This window comes from Vidua chalybeata, chromosome 8, assembly GCF_026979565.1.
Source record: "Vidua chalybeata isolate OUT-0048 chromosome 8, bVidCha1 merged haplotype, whole genome shotgun sequence".
Lineage (NCBI taxonomy): Eukaryota > Metazoa > Chordata > Aves > Passeriformes > Viduidae > Vidua > Vidua chalybeata.
The window spans coordinates 7,030,288-7,056,563 of record NC_071537.1 but is presented as its reverse complement, the minus strand read 5'-3'; the positions used below and the strand labels follow the sequence as shown (position 1 = coordinate 7,056,563).

General features: G+C 41.1%; 1 protein-coding gene across 1 annotated transcript in view; it reads right to left on the bottom strand.

The window, feature by feature from the left end:
• Nucleotides 1-2,731: 2,731 nt before the first annotated feature.
• HSPA12A (heat shock protein family A (Hsp70) member 12A) overlaps nucleotides 2,732-26,276 on the bottom strand; it is a 40,938-nt gene continuing 17,393 nt past the window's right edge. Inside the window, exons 7-12 of the mRNA XM_053949676.1 lie at nucleotides 15,383-15,554; nucleotides 12,241-12,327; nucleotides 11,597-11,701; nucleotides 10,854-11,112; nucleotides 9,134-9,237; nucleotides 2,732-7,870 (exon numbers count right to left, since the gene is read on the bottom strand). Coding sequence (XP_053805651.1) covers nucleotides 7,236-7,870; nucleotides 9,134-9,237; nucleotides 10,854-11,112; nucleotides 11,597-11,701; nucleotides 12,241-12,327; nucleotides 15,383-15,554 — 1,362 coding nt within the window. The 3' untranslated portion in view covers nucleotides 2,732-7,235. The remainder of the gene's footprint in view (nucleotides 7,871-9,133; nucleotides 9,238-10,853; nucleotides 11,113-11,596; nucleotides 11,702-12,240; nucleotides 12,328-15,382; nucleotides 15,555-26,276) is intronic.

The following is a 26,276-nucleotide window of genomic DNA, read 5'->3' as shown; positions in this document are numbered from 1 at the left end:
GTGCTGGTGTGTGAGAAGCACCGAGGTTGCTTCTGGGCTACAAAGGAAGAGGATGTGTTCAGTCTGGTGTCTGCTCTTATCGGCTGATGGCAGACGGAAGTTGCTACTAGAGGTGCAGAGATTACTCCTCAAAGGGAAGGAAATAATCCTCGTTGCCCTTAGGAAAGGGAGAGTCACCTTTCTAACTCCTTAGATTGCTGCAGTTCAACAAACCCTGGCAGTCACAGCTCTATCTCACCACTGTGCTTTGAAACCATCCCTGGCCTTGGAACTGCTGGAGCACTCCAAACATCTGTTCTAGCACATCCAGGTCCTGCTCATACACCTCTCCAGCCAATTCCTTTGTTTCCTTGTGTTGCAGTAAAGTGGAAAAATTATAAGAAAAAGGCCTCATAATATCAGGCCTGCTCTGTTAGCCTGTCATTTCTTCTAAGGGAAGCTAGCACCCTGCAAGTTCCCATGTGAAAGCAATCCTGGTGTGAGCAATTCGTTAGCATAATAACCTATTCCTGGGTGAAAAAACAACTGGCACCTGTATAAACTGTTTTTACACCGTTGGACAGAAAAATGAAAGCTATCTCTCACAAGCAACTTTTCCTGCACGTACACACCAGGGGTCTGAGTGACCAATCAATGCAGAATAACAACTTGTTACTAACCCATAAAAGTAATTGGCAAGAAAGCTACTACCCAATTGAGTCACACACGAGGTCGGTAAAACTGTATAAAAACGAGTTACATGAATAAAGAATAAGTTTTTTCCACCGTGAAGAAAATGGAGCCCATGTGATTTATTCCCATATCCTTACAATCCATCTGGCATCGTCCTCCTTTGGTGTCTTGGCTCTGCTGCAGCACACAATACTCCCAGAATGAGCTTAGATTTATTTTTCATTTCTCCATGTCTGTGTCAGCTCACCTGTGGACACTGATAGAAGGATCATAGTGGCTGCAATCTACCAAGCTCTTATTTTTTTGTCATCACATGGTAATGAACACTATGGCCTCATCCAGTAACTTCTGCTCTGGACACAAGGCCAGAGCTCCTGGGATATGGCATCCAATAAACCTTTCCCTAGTATTACAATCCCTGAAAAATTAGAAAACAGGTACTACTTTAAAATCACAGCCAGTACCTAATCAATTGTATGTTAACTAAAGACAATACAGAATTTCTTGGTTTGCAGAAAAATGTCTGCAGTTAACTGACCCAATATATGGCATAAGGATGGCACAAGACAGCTTTTGCTGTAAGAAATTGATCTTTGCATCTGTGAACTGCACAGGCTGTGGTGAAAACATCTTCCTTTTTTTAAATACTCATGTTCAAGTCTCTAACTTGAAGGGAAAAAAGCACAATACCTTTATTGTGACTCTGCATTGATTCCACCACAAAATTGCTTTTGATTGTTAGAACACAGCAAGGCATGAATGAGACTAATAAAATAAAATTTATTCCTAAAAGAAAATGAAGTGCAAGACTGGCAACAACCAGGCCTGAATTCCAGTCACACAAAGCATCTGCACTTCTCACTAATTTATCCAGGCTGCATCTCTTGAAAACCAAGCAGTTCTTGCACTGAGTAAAGGAATTCTGAATCCATTGTCCCTAAGCCAGAGAGTTGGACACTGCTGTCAGGGAATTCACAAGCTGTTTTACAAGCTGTTTTATTCCGTAGCTGAACACAAAATCTGCAAATTTCAGTAAGGACTTAGGTGATTTTGTAGAACCAACAACTTACCCAAAATCCCTTCTATCAAGATGGGGCTGTAGCTTTAAATCTAAACACACTCCTATGAGAAAGCCTTAAGATTTAGAAAAAAACAGTGCAAGGACCAAATTCTGAATGCACACACAAGAAACTCCACTGGAATCTTCAGCAGTGTGGTAGAACACCGAAAGCAAAATTTGGTTCTTAATGTGCCTCTGAAGACTGTAATTATATTTCCCATTGTACTAGTAACATTAATTGAATGTTTAGCTGAAATCAAGTTCATTACAAGTTAAATACAGTACCTAGCCTATTAGGATGGTGTTTATAATTATAGTCATAAAGCACTTGTAAAACACCTTCATTGCAGCAAATAGGTGGAAGTTGGGTGTAGTGGCTGCTAAAGCATCTCAGTTCACTCTCTGCATCTTTGCAGCATCGTGGACCAAGGTCACCTGTGCCACTGAATCACCTCCAGAGCTTGTGCCAACACTGCTGAATTTCAGAGGGACACAGCCTACAGCTGTAGCAGAAAAATGTAATACTGTAAAACTGCTGTGCAAGGGTTTTTGCAGTGCAGCTGGACCTTACTGAACATCCCTAGATCTATAAAGAGGCACATTCTCATGCTAATATACCTGGTTATTGGCCAGCTTATTGGTCTGATAATGCATTTTTAACAATAAAACAGCTTTTAATAATACAAGACCTAAGAGATTACAGCTCTCCTTTGGTATTACCCAAAGTCTTTCTGCCTGAACTCCAACAAACACCTTACTCAGAGAGTAAGGTGTTCCTTCCTTTTGCTGGAAGCTGAGTCATGAGCAGCAGTGGAGCTCCACCTTGGGCACACAAGTGAACTAAAGCTGTACAGATGGTTGGTGTCACTTCTGCTCAGTTACACACATGAAGGAGCACCCAAATTCAAGCATAACCACTTGGCCTGTCTCGGTTTCATAATAAATTAGGTTTCTTTTTATAGCCATTTCCATAAGAACATTAGCACTCAAAAAGAGAAATTAGTTTTAAGGTATTTTATTTGACATGATTGAAGACACAAGAACACTCAAGATACAATCCAGACAAGTTGTGAACAGCTCCAAGTATCAGTGAAATCTGAATTTATCTTGCACAGAGGTGAACAAGACCACAATGGTTGGTTTTATAATATAGTTTAAGACTATTTCAAGCAGGTGAGTACTGTGACATTATGCCCAACAACTTTTATACTATTCATCCGCTTAAGCCACTTCATATCATAAATATGCAGCTTATCTTGGCTATTAAATCTCTGCAATATATAATTAGCCTTCTCATAATAATGCATTAAAACTCCTGTATATGAATATTGGTATACTCATACCAATGAAAACTGTCCTAACCACCACTGCACATTTATCATATTCTAGCACAATTAATCATTCCATCACAATTAGCTGCTAATTCAGTAACCTGGACCCAAACTTGCAAATTGCTGCTTAGAGCAAAACTCCTGCCAAGACCTTCTGCTCTCCCTATGGATAGCTGGCCTTGTTGTCTTTTCAACACTAAGTTGCACAATGTCATCTGAAACCCCTACCAAAAAAATGTTCTGCAGGGGAATGTCCTGCAAAGTATCACAACTACAATTCTAATAATGCCTCATTTCCTAGTAAATTTCATATAAATTTTACAGCCTAACATCCTTTATTGAAATGGGCATCCACATGCCTCTTACAATGTAAAGTTGTTTAATTGGGTTACAGTCTACAGACCACAGCATAATATTCTACTTAACAATTCTAATTCCTTAGAGAGACAAGCTAATTTTCCGTTCTGAAAGAGGGCAACAAGGACAGCTGGGAATTTGTTCAGTAGTTCAGTGCTCTGCAAAGATAAGCTTGACAGTGTTCTCACCAGACTGAAGGAGGAAGTGCAAAAATATGTAAACCACGTTTTACAGGGATTTCAGCAACAAGCCCCTGCTTGGATCCAGATGGGATCTTACAAAAGGTGAATCAGAAAGGGCAGAGAATCGCTGCTGTGCACGGAACTGTGCTTCAGAAGAGCTGCAGAAACCACCTGTAGCTTTCCCTGCAGACAGGCTGGAAACAGCACAAAAATCATGGGCCACCTGATCTTGCAGGTCAACTCCTCTCCACAGGGGAGACAGGGGGTGGCAGCCATTTATTAGACCAAATCCTGTGTTAAAGCCACTGAAAACAAACCTGTGCAGAACTGGACAGATTCAGCTTAACATACATGCAAAGACAGCAAAGCCTATTTTTCTGTAAGAAGTTTGGTTTTTGGCAGGTGGAAGTGGTAGAGACTGTGTCTTACCTGCAGCTACAATACAAGAGTGTTGCCTGGCTTTGGGAGGTAGTTTTTCATTTGTTGTTGTTGTTGTTGTTTTTTAAACTAGAGAAGATCCTTATTAAAAACCCAAAACCTAGTGAGAAGAAGCTGTATATCCAGATTTTACAATCTGATTTTTGGTTTTACAGGAGGATTCATCCATTATTATGAAGAATTGCTGGAGATGGAATGGTCACCATCTGAAACAAATGAAAATCCCAGCAACAGACTATTGCATTTGTGTGATGTGCTTAGCTGGTATGACTTGCATTGCAGGAAGAATGTTGTATTCTCTGACACACCAACATTTCTTTCCTATTATTATAAGATTGGCCTTTTACATTTCATATCTTACCATCTTTAAAAGCCTATAATTACAGAAGCTGATTGAGAAACTGTGTTATTTAAAATTAACAGCTGAATGAAATCAACAGAGGCAAAGTGCATTTTTATACAAGAAAATAGCACTGTAGAAAGAAAGAGTCTGTACAATATTTAAATATTGTATATACATAAAATTATATTGTTCATAACTCATCTTAAAGTTTCTCTTGTTTGTAAACCATGGAAAGCAGCACACACAAAAAAATTCCCAGTATTTAGCTTTTAAAGCATTTAGCAGGCAGCAGGAAATCGACTGCTAGCAAGCACACTTTGTAATTATAGAAAGTATCCAGCAGGATACTGTGACTAGCATTCTCCATAGTCCTTTATTTATTTATTTTAAAGCTGAATGCAGAATACATTTCCCATTCAATCAGGGAATTCTGCAGGAGACACAGAAAACTCAGTGACAAATGCAGTGGATCAGCTGTCCAGCTCTCTACTGTGGCAAAACTCCAGGATAAATACAGAAAGTTTAAGTGCAGGATTGGAACATAAATTAATGAAATAACTGATAAAGCTTTAATCTCCCAAAAGTGTCAGTTATGGATTTAATTCATGCTCAATTTTTTAAAAAGGAAGGTTTAGGTTAATAATTAACAATGTTTTGAAAATATAATGAATTCCAGCAGGTAATCAGGCAGCTCTGTATAAATGCACTGGGAAGTGTCAGCATTTTAGGGTGATTCTACAGGTTGGTACCACTCTGCTAATTTGGAGTGGAATTAGGATTTGAAAGTTGTCAGTTCATGGCAGATGCGGAATGCAGGTTTCAGAATTTTCCTCCTGTAGCATTTTGCAAAATAAAAACTCTTCTAGTTGCAAAAGAAATTTGCCAGGTGAGCATGCTTAAGGAAACATTTTCACAAAGATGCTACCATGGCCATCAGTGCATTTCTCTTGCTTCAAGAGCTCTGTGCTCACTGTCAGGTAAGGAATGTTTCATTTAATTAATATTTGTAGTTTCATTCTATTGGCTTCTGCCTTCCACTTCATTGGCCATTCAACTCAACCTAGCAATATATTTTACTGAATTAAAATGTTTGCTACAAAAATGTATTACGGTACTTTAGATCTGAATGTTTTGTCTCTTCTGAATTGTTGAAATGTTTCTGGACAGCTGTCATTCATCACTTGGAAGCTGTGCTTCCAAATCTTAACACAGGAATGAACAAGAAAAGAAATAAAATCACCTGGGGAAGTGCTTGATAAAGCAGATGGGTCAGAGGGATGTTGACAGGCTGGAGAAATGTGCAGACAGGAACCTCATGAAGTTCAGCAAAGGCAAGTGCAAAGTCCTGAACGTGGGCAGGAAGGAGCCCATGCAGCAGGAGCTGTGGCCCAGCTGTCTGGGAAGCAGCCTGGCAGCACAACAATGCCCTGGCATCGTGGCAGACACTGAGCGAGAGGCAGCAATGTGCCCCTGGCACAGAGAGTGCCTCCAGCCCCCGGGCTGCACTGGGAACAGCACTGTCAGCAGCTCCAGGGAAGTGATCACTGCCCTGGCTCAGCCCTGCTGAGAGCAGCTCTGAGTGCCAGGTCCAGCTCTGTGCTTCCCTGGACACACAGCTCTGAGACCAGCAAAGGGCCGTGAAGGGGAGAAGGGACTGGGGGATCTTTCGTGTGAGGAGAGGCTGTGAGAGCTGGGGCTGCTGGACTCAAGGAGGCTCAGGGGATGCTAGGAATGTCTGAGAGCAGACAGGAAAGAGAGGATGGAGCCAGACTTCTCAGAGGTATCCAGTGAAGGAGCAAGAAAGAGGGACCACGCACAAATTTAAACTCAAGAAATTCCTTTTAAGCATAAGAAAAAAAAAACCTTTGCAGTGAGGGCTATCAAATAAGTTGCCTGGAGTTTAGGGATCTTCATTTTGGAGACAATAAAAACTGGAAAAAGAAACTTGTTTTGATTGATACTGCTTAGAATGGACAGCTTTTATCAGATAGTCAATGGATGTCCCCTTCAAGCTCAACTACTCTGTGATTCTGTGGTTTCAGATGGAAACTAATAAAAATAAGTTTAGAAGACCCAAAAGAGAAATAGGTTTGTTCTTAATATTATTTTCTGAAGTATAATGAGGGTAATGCTAGCCAATTAATCTGACAGCTTGTTCTGAGAGCTTTGACAACAAATGCCTTGTTTTCAACCTGAAGCAATCAATATTAGGCCCCCAAAACAAATACATATTTCCTAAATATGTATTTGTTACATATTTCCTAAATGTAATTTTAAGGATTTCTGGAGATTTTCTTTACTCAGAATTTAAGTAATTGAGATCCTATTTCTTTGAGTCATGCATTTTCAGCACTTTAAATTCTGAAAGCACTGGGAAAAATCAAAAGAATACAATAAAACTACTAATTTGTTCCCATTGCCAGAGGATGGTGCTGTTTAAACAGATATCCCACACAGATACACCCCCTACAACAGCCACGTGGGTTACTGAGTTTTTCTCAGGAGGAAGAGGAAGAAGAACAAGGCAAAGAGATTACAACTCGGTATTTTTTTAACTAACCTTCAGGACCCAACAATAATCAGTGTTTACTTTTTAAAGGTAGATCTTTAAGCATGCGTGAGTAACTTGGTAACTTTTACTACCTCTGGAACTTTTACTCCCAAAACTTTTTAAGGGTCTTTCAAAATGCAGTCCTTGGTCACCAAAGGACACAAACACAACATACCCCACCTCACTAGCTGTTCTCATATAGCCTGCTGAAATTCAAGGTGATGACATGACAGACAAAAGTCAAAGAATGGAACAGTGGAAGATCAGTCTCACAAACAGGCTGTGGTGGGGGAAAGGGCCGTTAGTAATTTAAGAAATCAATACCAACTTTGACACTTTTAGAAGTCGCAACATCAACAGCCATGGCTTTGATTTCAGTGTCCCCAAACTGCATCAGCGTTTTGATCTCGCGCCGGTTGGGCACGGAAGCGTCAGTTCCCGTGAGATCCAAGCGCAGGGTGCCGCACTTCTTCACGCCGGGCTCGGTGATGAAGCTGACGTTGTCCTGCTCTGAGCTGTAGATATTGATCACTATTACTAACTGAGAAGGCTTGGCAGGTGTGTAACTGCGTGTCACAGTCTCTCCCAGGGCTACAGACTGGTCGGCTGAGATAAATTTGTCGAAGACGTCGGTGCACCAGCGCGTGCCGTCTTTGACGAGGAGCTTCTCCGGGGGATGCTTGCCCTCCACGAAGCGATTGAGCACCCCGACGCCGTAGGTCAGAGGGGAGCGCCGCACCTTGATCACTGCAGGGTCGAGGCCAAAGAGAACAGCTCCTTTGAGGATGGTCAGACCCACATCCTGGGGAATGATGACCCTGCACCTCGAGCCAAAGGCGCTCTGGACAGCTTGTTGGAGCAAGGGGGATTCAGCAAAGCCGCCCACCAGGAACAGGAACTTCACATTGGTCACCTCTGGCTTATCAAACACCTCGCCTGAACAGAAACAGAGACCACGCAATAAAATCCACTTTTATAAGGCAATGCAAGTGAAAATGCCGATGTCTGAGTGCACTGAGTGTTCCATGTATGTGATCTGAAACTGCCACAACCGTGCCCACACTGCCACCATCAGCATGCACCAGTCCCACTCCTGTTATCTCTATTATATTTCACTATTCACTATGAATTCACTCACCTCAAACCATACAACATTTATGAAGTGGCATTTAAAACTGACACTTTATTGCATTCCAGATCACTCAATTTCAAATTCACTTATTATTTCTGACTCCAGCATCTTAACCACAATAAATATCACCTGCAAAATAATCCCTCTTTACATTTTTACAGATTTTCTTTCTTAGCTTAAGCTCACATCTCTTACTTTCAAGAAAACCATGCAGTTCAGTTGTAGGCTTACTTTTAGTTTAAACAAGTGAGTTACCTGTCACAACTGTTGCAGTCCTAGGTGTCTCCCTCCCTGCTCACAGATAAGCTGCTCTATACTTGTTGTCTTCTTAAGTTCTGAAATTTAGCTAGAAATCCCTCACATATGATGAGCAAAGCTGGATATTTATTCCAAATAGTGCTTTGTAATGAGTAGAAAGAAACACTTTTCTCACCACAAACATTATATTCTACTTGATACTAATTTCATCTTCTGCTAGGAAGACCTTAAATAGTAACTTTCCCAATAAGCACTTGTCACTTTCCATTACTGGACAAATAAATTCATTGCTGCTTAAGGCATGCCTGGAAGTACTTTTACCGTGATGCATCATTTACTATTTGTGCTTTAGAGATGTCAGTGATTTGGATGGTCATGAAAAAATGTGACCTTCCACTCAGGAGGAACGAATTGGTGGTCTTAATAGCTGGAATAGTCAGAAACAAGTTACAACTCTGGTATAATTTGGTTGTTGCCTGAACCAGGAAAAAGAAAGGCAGGATCTGGGTTTCCCAGTGCATGTCAGCCCTCTGAATGCTTGCAGCCCTGGAAGCATAGAGTAACTGAAGCTTAGGCAGCAACAGAAGTGAATCACACGCAGTAGTTAGCCCTAGAGCTAGGCAGGAATATGTGCTCAGGACACATCCCTTACTTATATTCTTTTCCCAGCTGATTTGTAGAGAGCTGCAAGTTTCAGACCTGAATTCCTTGTCAACAACTGGTGCATACCAGGAGGGTTGTTACTGAGTTGAAATGGGTGAGCAAAGCTTCAGCTCAGCCAGGAAGTGGAAACACACACAGATACGTACTCAGGTGCTGCACGATCTGGTCAATTGTAGGTTTGAAAAGAGCATTCATTGCATCCGGGCTCATCCTCAGCATTCCCTGGGAGGACCACTTCACAAAGTCCACACTGCAAAGGAACAGTGAGAAAGAACACTAAAGCATTGCAGCTGAGCTGTGAAACAACCAGCATTAAATAAACTAATGAGTTTACAGAATCTGCCTGCATTTTCCTTGGCACAAAGTGCCCCACCTCACCCTCGCCCCACACCAACTGCAGTTATGTAAAATTTGAAGGGACAATTATTATTTTGGCTTGTCTAATTGTTGTTTTCTTTGCCTGATTGCCTTCTGCAGCATTAGCAATGCTCAACTGCTCTCTGAAACAGCTGGCAGTCAATGCAGTGCTCGCTCATCTGAAACAGCACTGATTCATCCCCAGAAGGGCAACATTTAGATTATAGCAGTGGCAGGCCAAAGCCACTGGAAACACACAAGGAAAACAAGCAAGTTGGGAAGCCTCAGGAGGCAGAAGAGAGAATGGCATTTTCAACGAGGCATAACATTTATTAAGTGAACACAGGCATTATGCTATTCTATCACTGATACACATCTGTAGAGCTCAGTAATATTCCTTACATTCATGCACATTATATGGTAACCTTTACACTCTTTCTATCCAGTTATCCAACTGATTTAATTTAATTTAAAGGGAGCATTTATCATTTCCTCTAAGATTCATCATTAAGCCTACTAATAAAAAGGAGATAGCCTTGTGAGGAGGATGATTTCCAGAAATTTTTAATGATTTCAGAACATTAGTCTCATTTAGAAAGTAACTTTTAGCTGGATTCCAAGTCACTTAAGCTTCCAGTACATTTACCAATGACTTCTGAAAGAGATGCAGGAGTTCCAGCCTGCATACTAGATTCAACACTGGCTAGTTTAAATAATTAAGGTACAGATATTAAATATCATATTTTTCCCTCTCAGGTCCCAGGCCTTCTGCCCCAGATTCACAGGTTCTCTTGTTCATTCTCATTAAACTCTAGGTTTTCTGTAATATGTAACTTCAAGAGATGCAAAATGCCCATTTCTACTTTCTGCTCACTTCCTTTTCTACAGCAGTCCACGATCTTGTCATTTAGGGCGAATTCTTGATATTAACAATCATGAATTAAGATCTCTGGAGGGGATTGTCTCCCTGCCTACCAAGCAAATTATCAAACTTGCTAAATACTATACGAAGCAAAAGCCTGCCATCACTTCAAAAGCTGAATGCTTCCCCTTACAGAGCTTTATGCAGTAGTGTATGTTTTCTCCAGTGATCTGATACTGTTAATAACTTCCCTCGAGCCATAAATATATTTACACATCTCACAATCTTGGACTTTTTTCAGCGCTACAAATTAAAGCTCTGGGCAAGAAATTCTGTGTTTGATCTGACATTCCTAATTAACATGCAAAACACTCTCAGTGGAGAGTCAAAGAAAGTGATGCAGTGGTGGCCTAAGAGAAGTCTTAGAAAACAATACCTGAAAAGTGCAAGTCTTGTACAGAAAAGCTTTTGCAAGAGACCGATCAGAAGTTTTCATTCTGGAAACTGCAGCAGATGCAACCCCATTTTCTCATCCTTGCACTACACTTTCACGCTATTACCTTTCAGATGTAATGTAATTAAGATACTTTAATTATTTGTCTTTGCTACCAGTAGTTAATTCTGCATCCATGTGGTTGTCTACTCACTTGCTTTTCCTCAAGGCATGTTCTACACTGTGACCTCGGAACTTCTTGTAGTAGTCAATGAAGGAGAAGGGCAGGGTGATGTTTAGGGGGTTGGTCCTGTCAGGAGCTGCCGCCCGCTTGCGGGACTCAAACGCGATCATCAGATCCACCCAGGCCGCAGGGCGCTTGATTTTAAACTGCTCAATGAAATCTTCCCCAAATATTTTACACAGGAGCTTCTCGAACTCGTAGTCCACACCTAGAGAACCATATGGCCCACCTATAGCACAGACAAAACACAGCTTTAATATTCTGGATGTTCTTTAACATTCCTATGACATTTCAAGTTGACCACACACACATCAGAACAACACTCTCAGGACTGTCATAGGAGAAGGTTTACAAAAAGAGGATCTTTGCTAAATGTAACAGTTGGTCTAATACACAACATGATCTTAACTTTGCCTCACTGTTACTCCTGTATCATCACAGCTATTCCAACACTATCACTATGAGTGATTCAGCCAACCAGCAGCTGGGTTATACTAATTTTGTGTGCTGGTCTCAATCCAGGAAGAACTGTCAATAAAATGCAATAAAGGCACACATTTCCTTCACTAACAAGCCAAAACATTACATAAATATATAATGCACCATCTAATTACATAAAGCAAGCAGTGGAAGTGACATTAGATGAAGTGTTAGGGCATGGGTTGGACTCAGTGATCTCAAGGTCACTTCCAAACTAGTCATTCTGTGAATACCTGTTGCTTTGTAGAGCTCCTTCAGATGTCCTTCAGGGAGCCTGATCTGATGGACAGTCATATCCACTGTGCCTCCTCCACTGTCAACCACGATGTACCGATCACCTGGAATGCCAAGGGGACAGGCCAGGGCCATTTACACCACTGTGAGCACTTCAGCTCACTGCAGTGAGAGCTCCTGAGGGCACCAGATAAGGGAGATAAGGGCCTACAGACAGCCAGAAATGGCCGTGCTGAAGACTTGATCTTTGCTAGTAATTACAACACAATGATTGGTAACAAATATCAAAGTCAGATGTCAAAAGCTATTAATGTAGCACAGCTGAAAAGTGGGACTGCTCATGCTGCTGTGTACATCCTAGTGGGCTACCAAATATTATAGCATATTTACAAAGCCTGTTCTGAGGAAAATATTCCAGTTGCATGGCTTTCCACCATCTCATTAATAAATCTTATGCTAGAGCATACAGAATTGCAATTCAGCACCTGTAACTAAGAGCAGCATGTGAACTTGTGGGTTTTATCCTTTTCCCCTTTATAACCACTGTGAGAACAATGCAGTGCACAGCACCTTTGTGGGAAACACAATATTTGCCTGCAATACAAAACCAATGAGAGCAAAGTTTGTTCAAGAAGGACAGTACCTTCCTCCAGCTCAGACCAGATCTCTCCTATGACATTTTCCACCATGAAGGTCCGACTCTGCCGGTTCCGGCGCACGTGTTCCTTCCCTAGTGATTGACAGAAAAAAAAAGTTACTGAGTATAAAAAAAACATGAAGAAATAAAATCAAAAACTGCAGGAAACGAGTGCAAGCAGGCTGACAGATCTGTATGTATCACTTCTCAACAAATGTACAAAAATTATTGCATTGGGACCAGGAACATTAGAATGTCATTCCAGGAAAAAAGGAAGAATGGTTTACAGCCAGCCTCATCTTCCTTGATATTGTTATATATACCTATTTGTCTTTTAATCTGTGCTAATTACCTAATACAAATAATGCAAACTAATAATATAGAGTAACAATCTAATAATAAGGAAGCTATAAACAGGTCTGACTTGCAGTTTTTCAATACACTCTGGCTTGCAAAGTGTGTGCTGGCAGCAGGGTGGGGGGCTGGCAGCCAGCTGTGCTCACAGCAGCCTGCACCAGCAGGTGGCAGCCCCAGCCCACGCCCAGACAAACCCCCACCACCCGGGACGGGAGAACATTCCCACATTTCCAAAAACCACTGCTCATTTTGAGTGCTCAGGCAAATACGGCTCCCCAGCCTCTCAGGATGTCAGTCTACCCCAAAACAAGCAGCCAGAAGCACTGCTGCTCAGATTATTCAGCATTAATCTTAAGGACAAGTAAGAATTAGAATTAATCTTAAGGCCACAGTGATCACCAGGGCTGACCCTCACAATATTTAAAATATACTCCAATTAAAAACTAAGTGTAATCTTGCAAGACTATTGTAACAACCCATTAACTTACAAGACTTAACTGCTACTTAGACATTTAAAAGATGCAGAACAGTCTGTCAAGAGAAAGCAGAGTAGTGAGAACCTCTGCTATTTATGCTTCCAAATCAACCTCTATAACTGAACTATCAAAAAAACCTACATTCCTTGTGTTATCATCACTCACCTTCAAAGGTACTTCATAAAACACTACAAGAGAAGCAGCCTGTCATGAGTTGATTTTTTTTTTGAAAATACCAGCATGCAAATCACAGAATGCACTTTGCTTCCTATTTCTATAGTGCCTGTCATCAGAAAATAGAGCATCAGCTCCACTTGCTCCTGCACCCTCCCCAAAAAGACTCCACGATGCAGAGAAGCTGCCCCAGCCTCAGAGCACTGACTGGGCAGCACAGGAGAGCTCAGATAAGGCATTCCATGGCAGGACAAGCACTAGGTCCAAGTGAGGGCCTGTCAAGCTCACAGAAATCAATGGCAATCCTTTCATTCCCTCCTGTGGGCTAGGAGAGAACACAAGAGCCAGTCTTTAACTACAACTGAAGCAAGCTTACCCTTGCTACTATGAACACTAAAATTTCTGTTTTGACTTCACAGCAATAATATGGTCCTTGGAGTGCTTCTCTCTGTTTATATTTAAAGGGTTTTTCTTCTTAATCTGTTCTCAGCTTGTCTTGGGTGCTTGCCATGCCTTTATGAAATTTTAATTCCAACCCCAAATTAATTCACTCCAAACTTTGTTTTCATTAATTTTGACATGAAACCTTTCTCATCCCCAATAGCTTTTTACCATACAAAGTCAAGAATAAGAATGGTACCCCCACCTAAGAAAAAGCCCATTAGCAGAAATCCATGATCTGCCAGATTCTGCCCAGCTTCAAAACATTAACCAGATGAACTCCTTTATTATTTTCCCAGAAGCAAATCCCTATGTTGTCTGAAAGTGAGTTCATGAAAAATCACATGGAACTGGAATAGTTCAGGGCACGAATGAGGGGGACAGAAGCCAAGGGGCCCTGAAGGGACAGAATCCTGAAAACAGATTGTGTCCTGTACTCTGCGTGGGCCTCCAAACACTGAACACATCTGACAAGTGCTGGCTGGGAGAGCCATGGATTTGAGAGAATGATATAGTCACTCTGCCTAACTAAAAAAAATATGCTCTGGGTAAATGCAGGAATAGCTCTACTAGCTTAACCTCCCACTTGCCTCTACTGTTTTGACCTAGCAAATATGACAAAATAGAGAATCTTCTGAAAAACTCCTTCTAGGATAGATTGTCACACTACCATCAGTATCAGGGCAACTGTTAGAATTCACAGAGATATAGAGAAATATGCACATTAAGCAGCTATCAAATCTTACTGCTGCAGGCCATTTTCCTTTTTTGTTTCCTCTATTTCCTTCCAGTTTCAGTAGGCTGCAAGCTCAAAAAACTCTGGTGATGAAGGATCTTCTGTCAAGTGACTTACAGTGCTCCCATGTTTGTCCCTGCCCTTCAAACAGCAACAGTAGCAACAGATCTCAGCTCAATAAATCAGAAGGGCATTATCCAGTTGCTCTTCAACATGGAGATAAATTAATTGCAACATTCCAATGCCGTGTGTTCCATGGAGTGTTTAAAGTCATTAATGATATTTCATAAAGATGAAATCAAAAAGCATCTGCCAAAACTTGGGAACACCTCAGACTAATTGTTTCATTGCAGATCCAGTTATTTAGCAGTGCCTCAATAATGCAGATAATCAAACACAAAATTGCTTCCAACAAATTAAATGGAAAAAACAATCCAACATGAAGTACTAACTTAAATTAAGGTAAAATACTGTTGTGAAAAATACTGTTGTGAAAATACTAAAAGACCACCACAACATCCAAATAAAGACAAGACAAAGAAGCTACCTGCATGCTAAAATTCAAGTGTGTATTAGGAAGAAATTGTTCCCTGTGCAGGTGGTGAGGCCCTGGCACAGGGTGCCCAGAGAAGCTGTGGCTGCCCCATCCCTGGAGGTGTCCAAGGCCAGGTTGACAGGGCTTGGAGCAGTATGGGACAGTGGAAGGTGTCCCTGCCCATGGCAGAGGATTGGAACTAGATGATTTTTGAGTTTCTTTCCAACCCAAATCATTCTGTGATGTCTGCTGGGTCAACATATAAACAAGTCTAAATACAGTAAGCAGCAAAACAGTTTTTAAAAGCAAACTGATGCCAGCCTGAAACATTTCAAGAGAACCAGGACAACAAGAAACGGTGAGAAACCAGCTCTCGGGGACAAAGCAAACTTAGGCACGAGAATCTGCAAAGTGAATGAACAGAAGTACCCTGTGTAAATCCAGTTCCAATAGTGTCACTCGGGCTGTAGCCATTGACAGGTGCCCTACTACTCAGGTCTATCATCTGGTGCAGGCGCAGCTTTCGGCAGTAGATAGAGGCAGCCTCGGGTTCCAGGGCAATGATCAACTGCTCGGGGTTTTCGGGAGATGCCATTCCTGCCTGCGAGAGAGAAGGGATCAGAGAAGTGGGGTGGGAACCCTGCAGCCCCTCTCAGCACAAGGCTGTCCCCAGCCCCTGGGCTCCGCTGGCTCACCCCTCAGAGCTCACCCCAGCAAAGAGCTGCTGCCAGGGGTAAAGGTCTGCATCTGGGAATTGTCCTGCCCACACTGCACAGCACAAGTCCACAGGCTGTAACAGGGAGGATCGCATGCACTTACCATGCTAAGTGTCTAACCGAGCACTTGTGTACATGACAGGTGGAGAAACGAAGAAAATCGAATTGAAACCTGTAATAATTGGCCTAAAACCTGAACTCAATTCTAATAAACCTGTGAATCTGCCAGCTAACAGGGGCCCCAGCCTCCTTTCAGCGTCCTTTTGCCTCTCCTTGCCACAATATTTTAAGTATGTCTTTATGTCCCAGATAGTCACAGTCCTTGCCAAAATGAGGTTCCTGCACTGTTTAACTCTATAGGAATATACAATACACTTTGCCAGTAATTCATCTTTTGTCTTACAACCAGCATTTTCTATTTCAAAATCCATTGCTTTAAAGTATTTGCTTTTTTAACATCTTCAAAATGTTCAGTATATTCAAGGAGACAAAATACAACAGGGCAGGTTCCCTAAAATGTAATGAGAACAAACCTAAAAATAATACTACATTATAAAATCAGCGTTTGCCGTTCTTTCTACTTTCTTAGTGGGTTTTCAGCCTTCAGACACAGATATTTTCAAAAAGCCACAAGTTCTTATGTAACTACATCAATCTCAGAATTGGGCTTAAAGAAAAATATTCAAAGAACAGTTCACAAAACTCTGTTTTAATTTCTCTTCCCTGGTACTTCTGCCTAGAAAATAGATATCTTTCAACTCTTTCTGCCAACTTTTGGTTACTTACTATATTACTGTTCAGTTAAGTGCTGAGCACTAAAGCTTGCTAGCAAACAAATAAAACAAAATGAACATTTTTCTGCTTCCACAGTCAGTCTTCCAGCCTTCAACTCATACACACACACACTGTGGTGTCTCTAGAGCATTCCCAAAAGAAGGACTGAAAAGGACATGGAAAGTCTGCAGACCTGGACTGGAATTTGACTTTTTTCATACAGCGACATTGTGTGCTGTGGGAATTGCTGTCTCATTGACACCTGCAGCCAGAAACTCAACGTAAAGCTGGTTTAAAATGCAGTACCAGGATAAGATTTGAGATACAAAACTGTCCTTCATATTTACTGACTCATTTTACCCTCTCCACCCTAATAAGTAACATAAACAGATTCTTGAAGAAAGCATCTTCCTCACTTTTTGTTACTGTTGGTAACAAAAAAAAAAGGCAAAACAACAACAAATAAGTTCTAAAATAAGAAAGAGTTAAGAGTTAAACTCTTAAATCATGGTTGCTCATTATTTTACAAGTACACCATGACTGGGATTATGGTCACTTTACAGCCTGTGTAGCTGTTGGGCAAACCTTTCTGCTTCAGTTACATCCACTGGACTAAACAGCATGATCTGAAATTAGCAGAACTCTGTGGGAAGGAAAATATTGTGCAAATACTACAGAATTTCAAACCTTGCCAGCTCTGTGGCAACACATATTGAAAAAAATACTATATTGAAAAGAATGTTTGCAACCAAACTTTCAAACTTTGGAAAACAGATTTAGATCAGCCAGAGTAACCCTAAAATGTATAAAAAGAGCATCAATTAAGCACAGACTCTCCTGCCATCACATCACTTGTATGTGAGCATGTTGGCAGATGCAGCCCTGGAGCTGTACTGGGGATGAAGATGTGCCTAAGGATAAACCCAGTCCCTCCTGTGACCCATCTGGATGCAGTAGGCACAGGCAGGGCTGGTCTCATGCCAGCTCACTTCAACATCACTTATCTCCAGCTGAGCTTCTCCACACAGGAAGTTTTGGTTTGTTGCACTGGAAAGAGCAGCATTCCAGATATGAATCAATACTTGGGTCTCTGACAAACAGATTTGTCTGATCCGCTTAAGAATTCCACAAATGTATGGTGTCTGCACACAAACTGTCTTTGCCTTTGGAGAGTTTTGCTAAAAGCCTGATCTGGATCTTGCTGCAGTTCTAAGGGCAGCACTTCCTGCTCTATCCAGTAAGGGCTTGGAGAACAAATAGCTCCTGACTACCCTGCTTCAGTTTTCACTTGTATTAAATCCATTATCATGTTGCGTGAGAGCTCTGAATCTGAGCAGCAAGTGGGTTTTTTTCACTATCTAGCAATGTGGATGAACTCAAGAGTGCTCAGTCTGCTCCTTGTACTGGGCATGTGTCAGCAGCACAGACAATTCTTAGTGCCAGACTAACCTAAGCACTGAAGACAAAACTGAGTTTTAGGGAAAAATAGTTTTTTGCCAAGGATATTAAAATTCAACAGCTACAAGACAAAGCATTTGCAGAGGTGACCAGAAGTGAGTTGCACACACGTGGAATGCACTGGTGTTTCCTAACTGGACGTGGTGGTGGGGAGAAGATTATGCTAATTGCCAAATGATCCGTTCTAGGGGGAATTTTAGTACAAACTCCCAAGGCTGGTCCTGCTAAAAGCAAACAGTAAACCATTAACAATAACATTTGCTTCCTCCCCTCCTCCAGCAGCAGCCTGTACCATGAACTTTTCACACTGCAGTCAGGAGAGGAAGGCAGTGAGCTGCAGCGGATGGACTGGGATCTGTGTTCTCAGACCCTCCATGCACAGCAGATGCTATTCTTGCTCCTTTTTTTCTCTAGCTATGATTTTAACATACCTAAATTATCTCCTGAGGAAAACATGCAACAGAAATGACAGTTTTTAACAGTTCAAAGCACAGCTGATCCTAACACAACCTCATGAAGAAAATGCTGAGGTTTTTAGTTTAAAAGCTTTTCTTACAGTTTGAAGGGCCAGTTACAATGAAGAATGTGTTGTTTCACATCATAAAAAAAAAGACTATACAGAGAATCTTCTACAGTGAAAGGTATATGGCATCTAACACATAGTTTTATATGTAGAGACACATATATATGTACATATATACACACATACATATTTTTATATAAAACTATATATATGTAGCAATCAATAATTCATACCTCATGTATACAGTATTTCCACTTAGACCATGAAAGAGAGCACATTACATATATATCTATACATCTATACACAGCACAGAGAAAATGGGGGAAGAGGAGATGATAAAGAAACATGAGCACATGAATACTGCTGGGGAGGAATGGAGCAATGAGGTTGTTTTAATACAAGCTCCAAGAGGAAGACTTAGGCAGTGCATCTGTCCCATCATTACGGCCAAGGGACAGATGGGAGAAAAATATTGAACATGCAGAGAAAGAGGAGTGCAGCCAACATGAAGAAACAGTGATGCGTTTGTTAAAATTATTAATTGCAGGTATTTGGGGATTTGCTGTATTTTACACTTTCTGCTTTCTGTCTGCCTCACTCAGTGTTCTTGCCCCACTGCTGCCCAAGCACTACTGTAATAAAGACCTGGGATTCACAAGTTAACAGGCCTGAGCAGGGCAGATCTAAACAAAGTCTCAATATTCAACATTTTAGAGATCATTCTGGCAGTGGGACAGACACACCAATTTGCTTTTGCCCAGGGCAGCTCATAGCAGAGTTTGGAACAGATCAGTGTCTTGACTCCATCCTGCTAAGGAGATTTTCTTGCTCCCGTAACACTCACTAGCAGTCATCACTTACGGAACATGAAGGCAGCAGACAGCAGTGTCCCCAAAAACACAAAAGTGGAAAACTCATTATGGGATTACAAAAATTATTTGAGCACAAGAAATTTCTTCAATTAATTTGCAAGATATTGATGCATTTATATACCTGTAAGAAGCAAAGAACATTATGAAAAGAACTGCTCTAAAATTCAACTTTGCTCATATGCCTGAGGACTAGGATTTCATTTTTTGACATGAGAACTCCCAGACCTCACTCCCTCCAGTAGCACAGGTCTGTGTGCTGGTGCCAATGCACTGCTGTTCATTTGCCAAGATGCATCATGGACAGCAAACTTCAAAGTATTTCAAAGTCTCATGTACTGCAGCATAAATAATTTCACCATCCAGATGCAGGTGAATTCTCACCCTGGCCACCAGCTCTGTTTTTAAAGGCAGAGAGGTGTCACCAGAGAGAGCCACAGCTGACCACAACACATTCCTGATTCCCTGAACAGCATCAGCTGCCAACTGTTAGAGTAGTTCACCACTAGCAAATATTGAGGTCTGGACTGCAGCTCACTGCAGTCTGAGCACTTCAGAGAACTGTTTTCACTCACTCCACATGCAGAATCACCATTACTACAGATTAAAAGATGCTGCTTTTAAAACCCAGCCTCACATGCCACAACATACAGGAAAAAAAAATCAATGCACTTTTATTTCTTTTTAATATTGTAATGTATATGACATTAAAGACAGCATTATAATAGAATATTTCATGTAGTCAGTCTTTTTAAGGTAGGCCTAGATGAAAATGTCCCATCTCTGAATGCTGCTGTAATTAGAAGCATCAGCATTTAGCTGCAGTTCTCCACAGCCAGATAGAACACCAGTGTGGTCTTTATTTATTACACCACAGTGACCTCAAAAGAAGTACAGTGTTAGGAAATACACCCTGACTGACAAGATACCTGTTTCCTATCCTTGCAAATTATTGAAAGCAACAGGTGAAGTTTTTTGGTTTTTCAGAAAGATACATCAGCTAGATTTTTAAAGGGAGAAATAAAATAGCCTGACCACTGATTTGTAACACAAGGAATCTGTCTTATGTGAAGTGCACCTGTTCTTTTGAGTTACAAAACTTATTAAAAGAACAATTAGATGAATTCTATGTTTTTTCTGCTTTGATGTATTTTGTGGTCATCTACGACCTGATTCAGTACTGCTGCACGGCTGTAGGCACTGCACTCACAATTAAGAAAGCATTTCCAAATACAAAAATGTAGCATAAATAAAATAAACAGATAAACACATGCAAAAGAGCCACCCTCATTACACAGTTGGAAAAACAAGGCACAGAGATTAAAAGGCTTTCCTTAAGGTTGCACAGGAACCCACGACAAGGAGGGAATTCCCTCCACAACCCCAGAACTCCAGTTCAGTGTCACAGCCAAGGTTCCATTTCTGCCTGTGGCATGGAGCACATGCAGAAGCTGCAGGAACAGATCCATCCATCACCTCCACAGCCTTGGGTCCCCACTCTCCTCTCCCTCTTTGTCACCTCCACCAACTGCACTACTTTAATCACTGCTGGAGTGATGCTGCAGACCAGACAAGTGCAATGATCCACTCTTCTGGTCAGTAGGGAAAACCTTTAAAACCTGTTTTACCACTAAAGCCCCATTAGTAAGAACCAGAGATAAAATTTAGAAGTTGGATCCCGTGGATCCCATGAAACAGCTCTGTAAAGACGATGGGGTTCATTAGGAAACGAAGCTCTGCAGGACAGCAACGTTCAGCCAAAACAAGAGAAGCTGAGAATTAAAATCAACATTTTCCTATTTTCCAAGATACGTATTATAATTAGTAACAATAGGAAAGGCATGATTGCAAGTTAAGCACTGTGCAGGCTGCATGAAGAAAGTATTGTGAGGCTGAATCAAGGCAAGACAAAACAGCGGCTGGAAATTAAGTGCCTTGTGAAACTTCCACTGTTTAAACTAATCAGTTCATTGTGTTAAGGGCTTCATGATAACACCATCCACTTAGTGCCTTGGTAAGTGAGCTCCTCTAATCCTCCTCCTTTTTCACTAGCTAGCACTTTCTCCAGTCCTATGGCATCAGACTGGGATGTCACAAATAAATGACTGAGATCTAATTAGGGAGGCAGAGCGTGCCAGGAAAGAAGATGGGCAACATGGGAAAAGATTCCAGCATTATCCCAGAGGCACTGGAGGGAAAGCAGGGCTGCCACGGAGTGGGGTGAGTGGGTACCACAAAGCTGCAGGAAAAGCACAGTGCAGGCACTTTTGCTGGATCCTCAGCCTGGAGAAGGTTAAAAAAAAAAGTTTGAAACTCACTACACCATCACATACCCTGATGCTTTGCCCTTAGACTTCAGAGTGATGAGGAGTGCTGCAGTACAGGAAATATCGTGGGTAAATAGAATAGACTGAGGTCAGACAGCCCAGTTAGTTCTGCCCTCTTATCTCTTCAAAGACAGATTCTTAAAATTGCTCAAAAGCCACAAAATAAAAAGGATTTTCAAAGATTCCTCTTGGTGACCACAGCAAAGAGGCTGGGTTTGCCAAAGGCAGGAGGAAGAGCTGCTGGGTGCTTCCCTCCTTTCGAAATTATGTACTCTGGATAGAAGAGCCTAGATGAAAACTGAATATTGACTTTTTTTTTTTTTTTTTAATCCAATCAACACAACGTTTGGGTGGCAGATGATCCTTCAAAGATCTGACAGCTACAATACAGAAACAAGAGCATTTTGCTTTCTCTTAACATTCACTACACACACATGCATATAGCTAACAGATATACATGAATGCATACATTTTCACACTATTACTGCTGGCTGAACTAAAATCAGGCTTCTGGCACAGGCTGTCCTTCGTCCCAGTCTGATCAGGTGTCACTGATACTTTGTATTTCACAAGTGAGAACATTGTGGATAATTATCACAGCTGCAGAATTCTTTCAGTGTCTGCTTCCCCATCTCTACAGATCAGGGACAGGACAAAGATACTCATCTCTCTGTGAGAAAACTGCTTGAGAAAGCAAAAAGGACATCTTAGGCTAAAAAAAAGTTTAAAAAGTGAAATAGTAGTAACTTCATTTTGCAGACAAGGGGAATACAAGCTATGGATGATGAAAAAGCCACAAAAAGGGCACAAACTGGAAGCTAAGAGACCCCTGTAATAGTTTTCATTTACTTACTTTACACAAACATAAGTGATGAAATAACATGAAAGGCATAAAAGGATGAAATCCAAAGTAAAAATCAGCCTTTAAACCTTCGTTAAGATTTTGGGTTTATCCTAAAGGGCTCTTTTGGGGCCTCAGACATTTTCCCTTCTGCCATGAGGAAACAGATACTGTCACTATATATTTATATACTATTTCCCTCCTTTTAAAATACCAGGGTGTAGGCTTGGCAGTGCTTTCTGAATTCCCAGGGCTTGCCCCTACCAGAAGCCTGTATAAAGGAACTTAACCCACAGAAAATTCACAGCCTTCCCACAGTTTTCACCTGAGCTGAACCCACTGCTCTCCCACTTCAAATAGGGAACTCACAAGCTGTGAGCTCCTGTGAAGGGTTTTTGGGTGAAATCCTCCCATCTGCAGCCAATCAGGAGAGATGGTAAAAAGGCACCTCACACTGGCAGCTGTACAGCTGGTTTGGTGACCACCACTAGACAGCACAGAAATTAATTCTGATTAATAGTTACACTACTTTCCCTTTATAGTTGTGCATGGCCATGTATGCTGAAGGACCAAGAGGTTTAGATTAGCATTTTACTTACAGTTAAAATTAGTTTTATGGTGGAAGAGACTCTTGTAGGCCAAGGAGCAATTGAACAGCTGCCTGCAGCTCTCTGAAGGGCAAGTCCAAAGCAGACACAATTTTTTCTCAGTCTTGCCAGGAGATACAAGAAGGGACAAAAGCCACATGCTGCAGCTTGTGGGGTCCAAACTGGGCACTAAAACCCCCTTTTTTTACTAAGATGGCGATGCAGCACGTGAACAGCTGCTCAGAAAGGCTTGTCTGTCCTTGGAGAGCTTTAAAACGTGATTCGATAAAGCCACTGCTGACACAGTGTAGGCAATAACCCTGCTTCAACTGGAAGGTCAGGCTAGATGATGTCCAACCAACACTCCCAATTAATGCTTCCATGACTAAAAATGCTGCAGGTATCCCACACTGAGAAAGGCCAGAGCTGTAGGAAGGAATCCTTCCCAAAGGATAAGGACCTAGATACTTTTTCTCTCCTTGTCTTTGTGACTCTTGTGTCAAAGCCTTGTGTGTATCAGTGAGAGGGAGCCCATCATGTCTGACAGGCTGACAGCAGTACCAGACTCACTGCTGCAGTTATTCAGGTTTCTGTATGGATTGTAATTAGAACTTTTGTTCAAGCATCTTGGAATCAAAAGGAAACATTTGTCACAGCATATTTTTTTTATTTTTAAAGCTAAAAATATATAGAGCACAACAGCCTCAAGCAGTCCTGTAATCCTAAACATCAGCCATGAGGCACATTAAAAAGTGATGCAACATATGGAAATCAATTAGTTCAATGCATCAGGAGTGCACAGGTTGAGTTTACAACACTAACACAATCTGCACTCAAAAAAAATTATCTGCCTCAGTCCAGTGTCTTGTCAGAGAAGGAAATTCAGTTCCTAATTAATTCATTGGTTGTAGAGGTAAAAATGGCCTTTATGCTTAAAAACATGAGGATACAAATAGCAGACATGGACTTGAAACCCAGCTTTTGCATTCAGCTCTGCTACAAGCTTCCTATAGAACGTTTTGTAAATCACTAAGAACAAATTTTGTGAAACAACCGACTAATGAAAAAACATCAACTTCTGAGTACCCAAATCAATACTAAGGTTTTCAGTGGAGCAGTTGCTGAAGTTTGTTGGAATGAGGGGTGCTCAGGCTCTAAATAATCACCCTGGCTGTCTGTGCATGCACATACCTGACCATGTTACTTAGCAAGTCACTTTGGGCCAAAGCAGAATCCATTTGATATTTCACTTCTGTTTGCTAACCTGTCAGTAAAGCTATTCCTGTGGTAAGAAATAACATGGAACATTTCTCCCTCTTAATGGCTGCCTAGAAACTATGGCATTATCTCACTGTGAAAAGCAAGAAAACAAATGGGGCACCTGGAACCATAATGAAGTGTGACTTTTATTTTCAGAACACTTAAAATAATGAATGTGTGGAGCTGCACTGGCTACAGCCAGAACTGCTGCATTTGTGTGGCCACTGATTAGATGAACCAGTTTGTTACAGACAGCCTGGCTGTCTGATTGAGATAAATGCCTTTGCTAAGCACAGCCAGACTGCCTCAATTTATTTTGCTTGTGTTGCTATTACCTAGCTAAGAATACAAATTGCTTTACCTGAGCATTTCTATACTTCGTATTTTATACATTACTTTTATTATCTATTCTTTTATTTTCAAACTGAGCTTGGACTTCTTTGGAACTGCAGAGACTGTTTGATTCTATTAATAAAATTTATACTTACTGGGTCTTTTGGATTTTGTATTACAATTTCCCCTTTTTAATTTATAAAAACATTTTTTTTCTTTTAGGAAGAAAGATGGAACATAAGGCAGGAAATATCTGAAATTATGACCACTGGCTACCAGTCATGAACCCACACTTTTATTTACAATTCATGGAGAAGGTTCTGGAGTTTACCTGCGCCTATTTGACAAAAAGCTTTTATGAGCAGATAATTTCTTTCAGGCAAGGCAAAAGATTTCTTGTTTTGTGAGACATGAAAGAATACCAGTAATTGCAACAGCCCTTACTTAGGATATTAGATCCAGTCTATCACATTTTGGTCCCAGGCACAATTTTCCATGGAGAGGAATCTTGGATAATTTTTTAGGTAAGGAATAACCACAAGAGACTGAATCACCAACATTCTTCTTTGTACAAATTGCTAGTTTTGTTGTGCCCTCAAAAAGTTTCTCAGGTATTGGGACCACAAATAAATCCAAATTAGCATTATTAAAGCTGAGTTACATATTGCTCAATGATACCAAGTAGAAGTCTTGTTTTTTAACAAGTTGAAGATAAATGGGACCACAGTGGCATTTGGTCCATATTTCTCCAGGGTGATGTTGCTGCAGCTCCTTCCCAAGGGACTCTTGTCACAGATCACATTTGGGCAATAACTGAAAGCTTAGCTCCAAGTGGCATTACCAAGAATTTTTTGCTGCATTACATTATATCCCCCAAGGTGCAGGAGAACACTACTTGCAAGTTTGATGAGTAGCGTGCATTAGAAAAACGAAGCCATTAAATTCTCATAAGCTTTTCAATTTTTAATGTTATAAAACTCTAGAAATGCTTTTTGTACCCAGGGCATGCACCAGTTAGCACAACAGCAAAGCCTGACCCTTCCTATTCAAGTCTCTTCCTAATGTCTCAGGCTCTCTCCTTCCCTTTATTTAGAAACATCCTCATTGTGGGTCCTTATAGCCCAGGCTGATTTTACTAAAAAGACACAAGTGGCCCTCACTGAGAAGGACCTGCACTGAGAAAAATACCTGCTTGCTATTTTCTGTAAGATGCATCTTGTTCTGTACCTTGGGCTTTCTCACTTCACCTTAACATTTTTCACTACAGTTCCAATTTCAGCTTGTATTTCTTTTCTTTGTAACTGAATACTGGCATCCAAGATGTCTTTCAGACCAATCTATTGATTTTTTTCTATGACTTTATTACAATCAAAATCCATTAGTTTTAGACCCTGTCCACACTGCGTTACATTTGTGGCTTTCTATCACTCCCTAATGACTGCAGTTTACAGCCTTTCAGACCATCGTTTTCTTTTTGGGCTGGTAAATGCCACCTAGCACAGCCTTTCCACCAGGTAGAATGAAGATTCTCTTTTTTTGGCTATTTCTGTTGCTTTCAGTCAACTTCTAAGAACTGAGAAATGTCAATTTCTAAGAACTGAGAAATGACAACCTTGTAACACACAGGCACAGGTC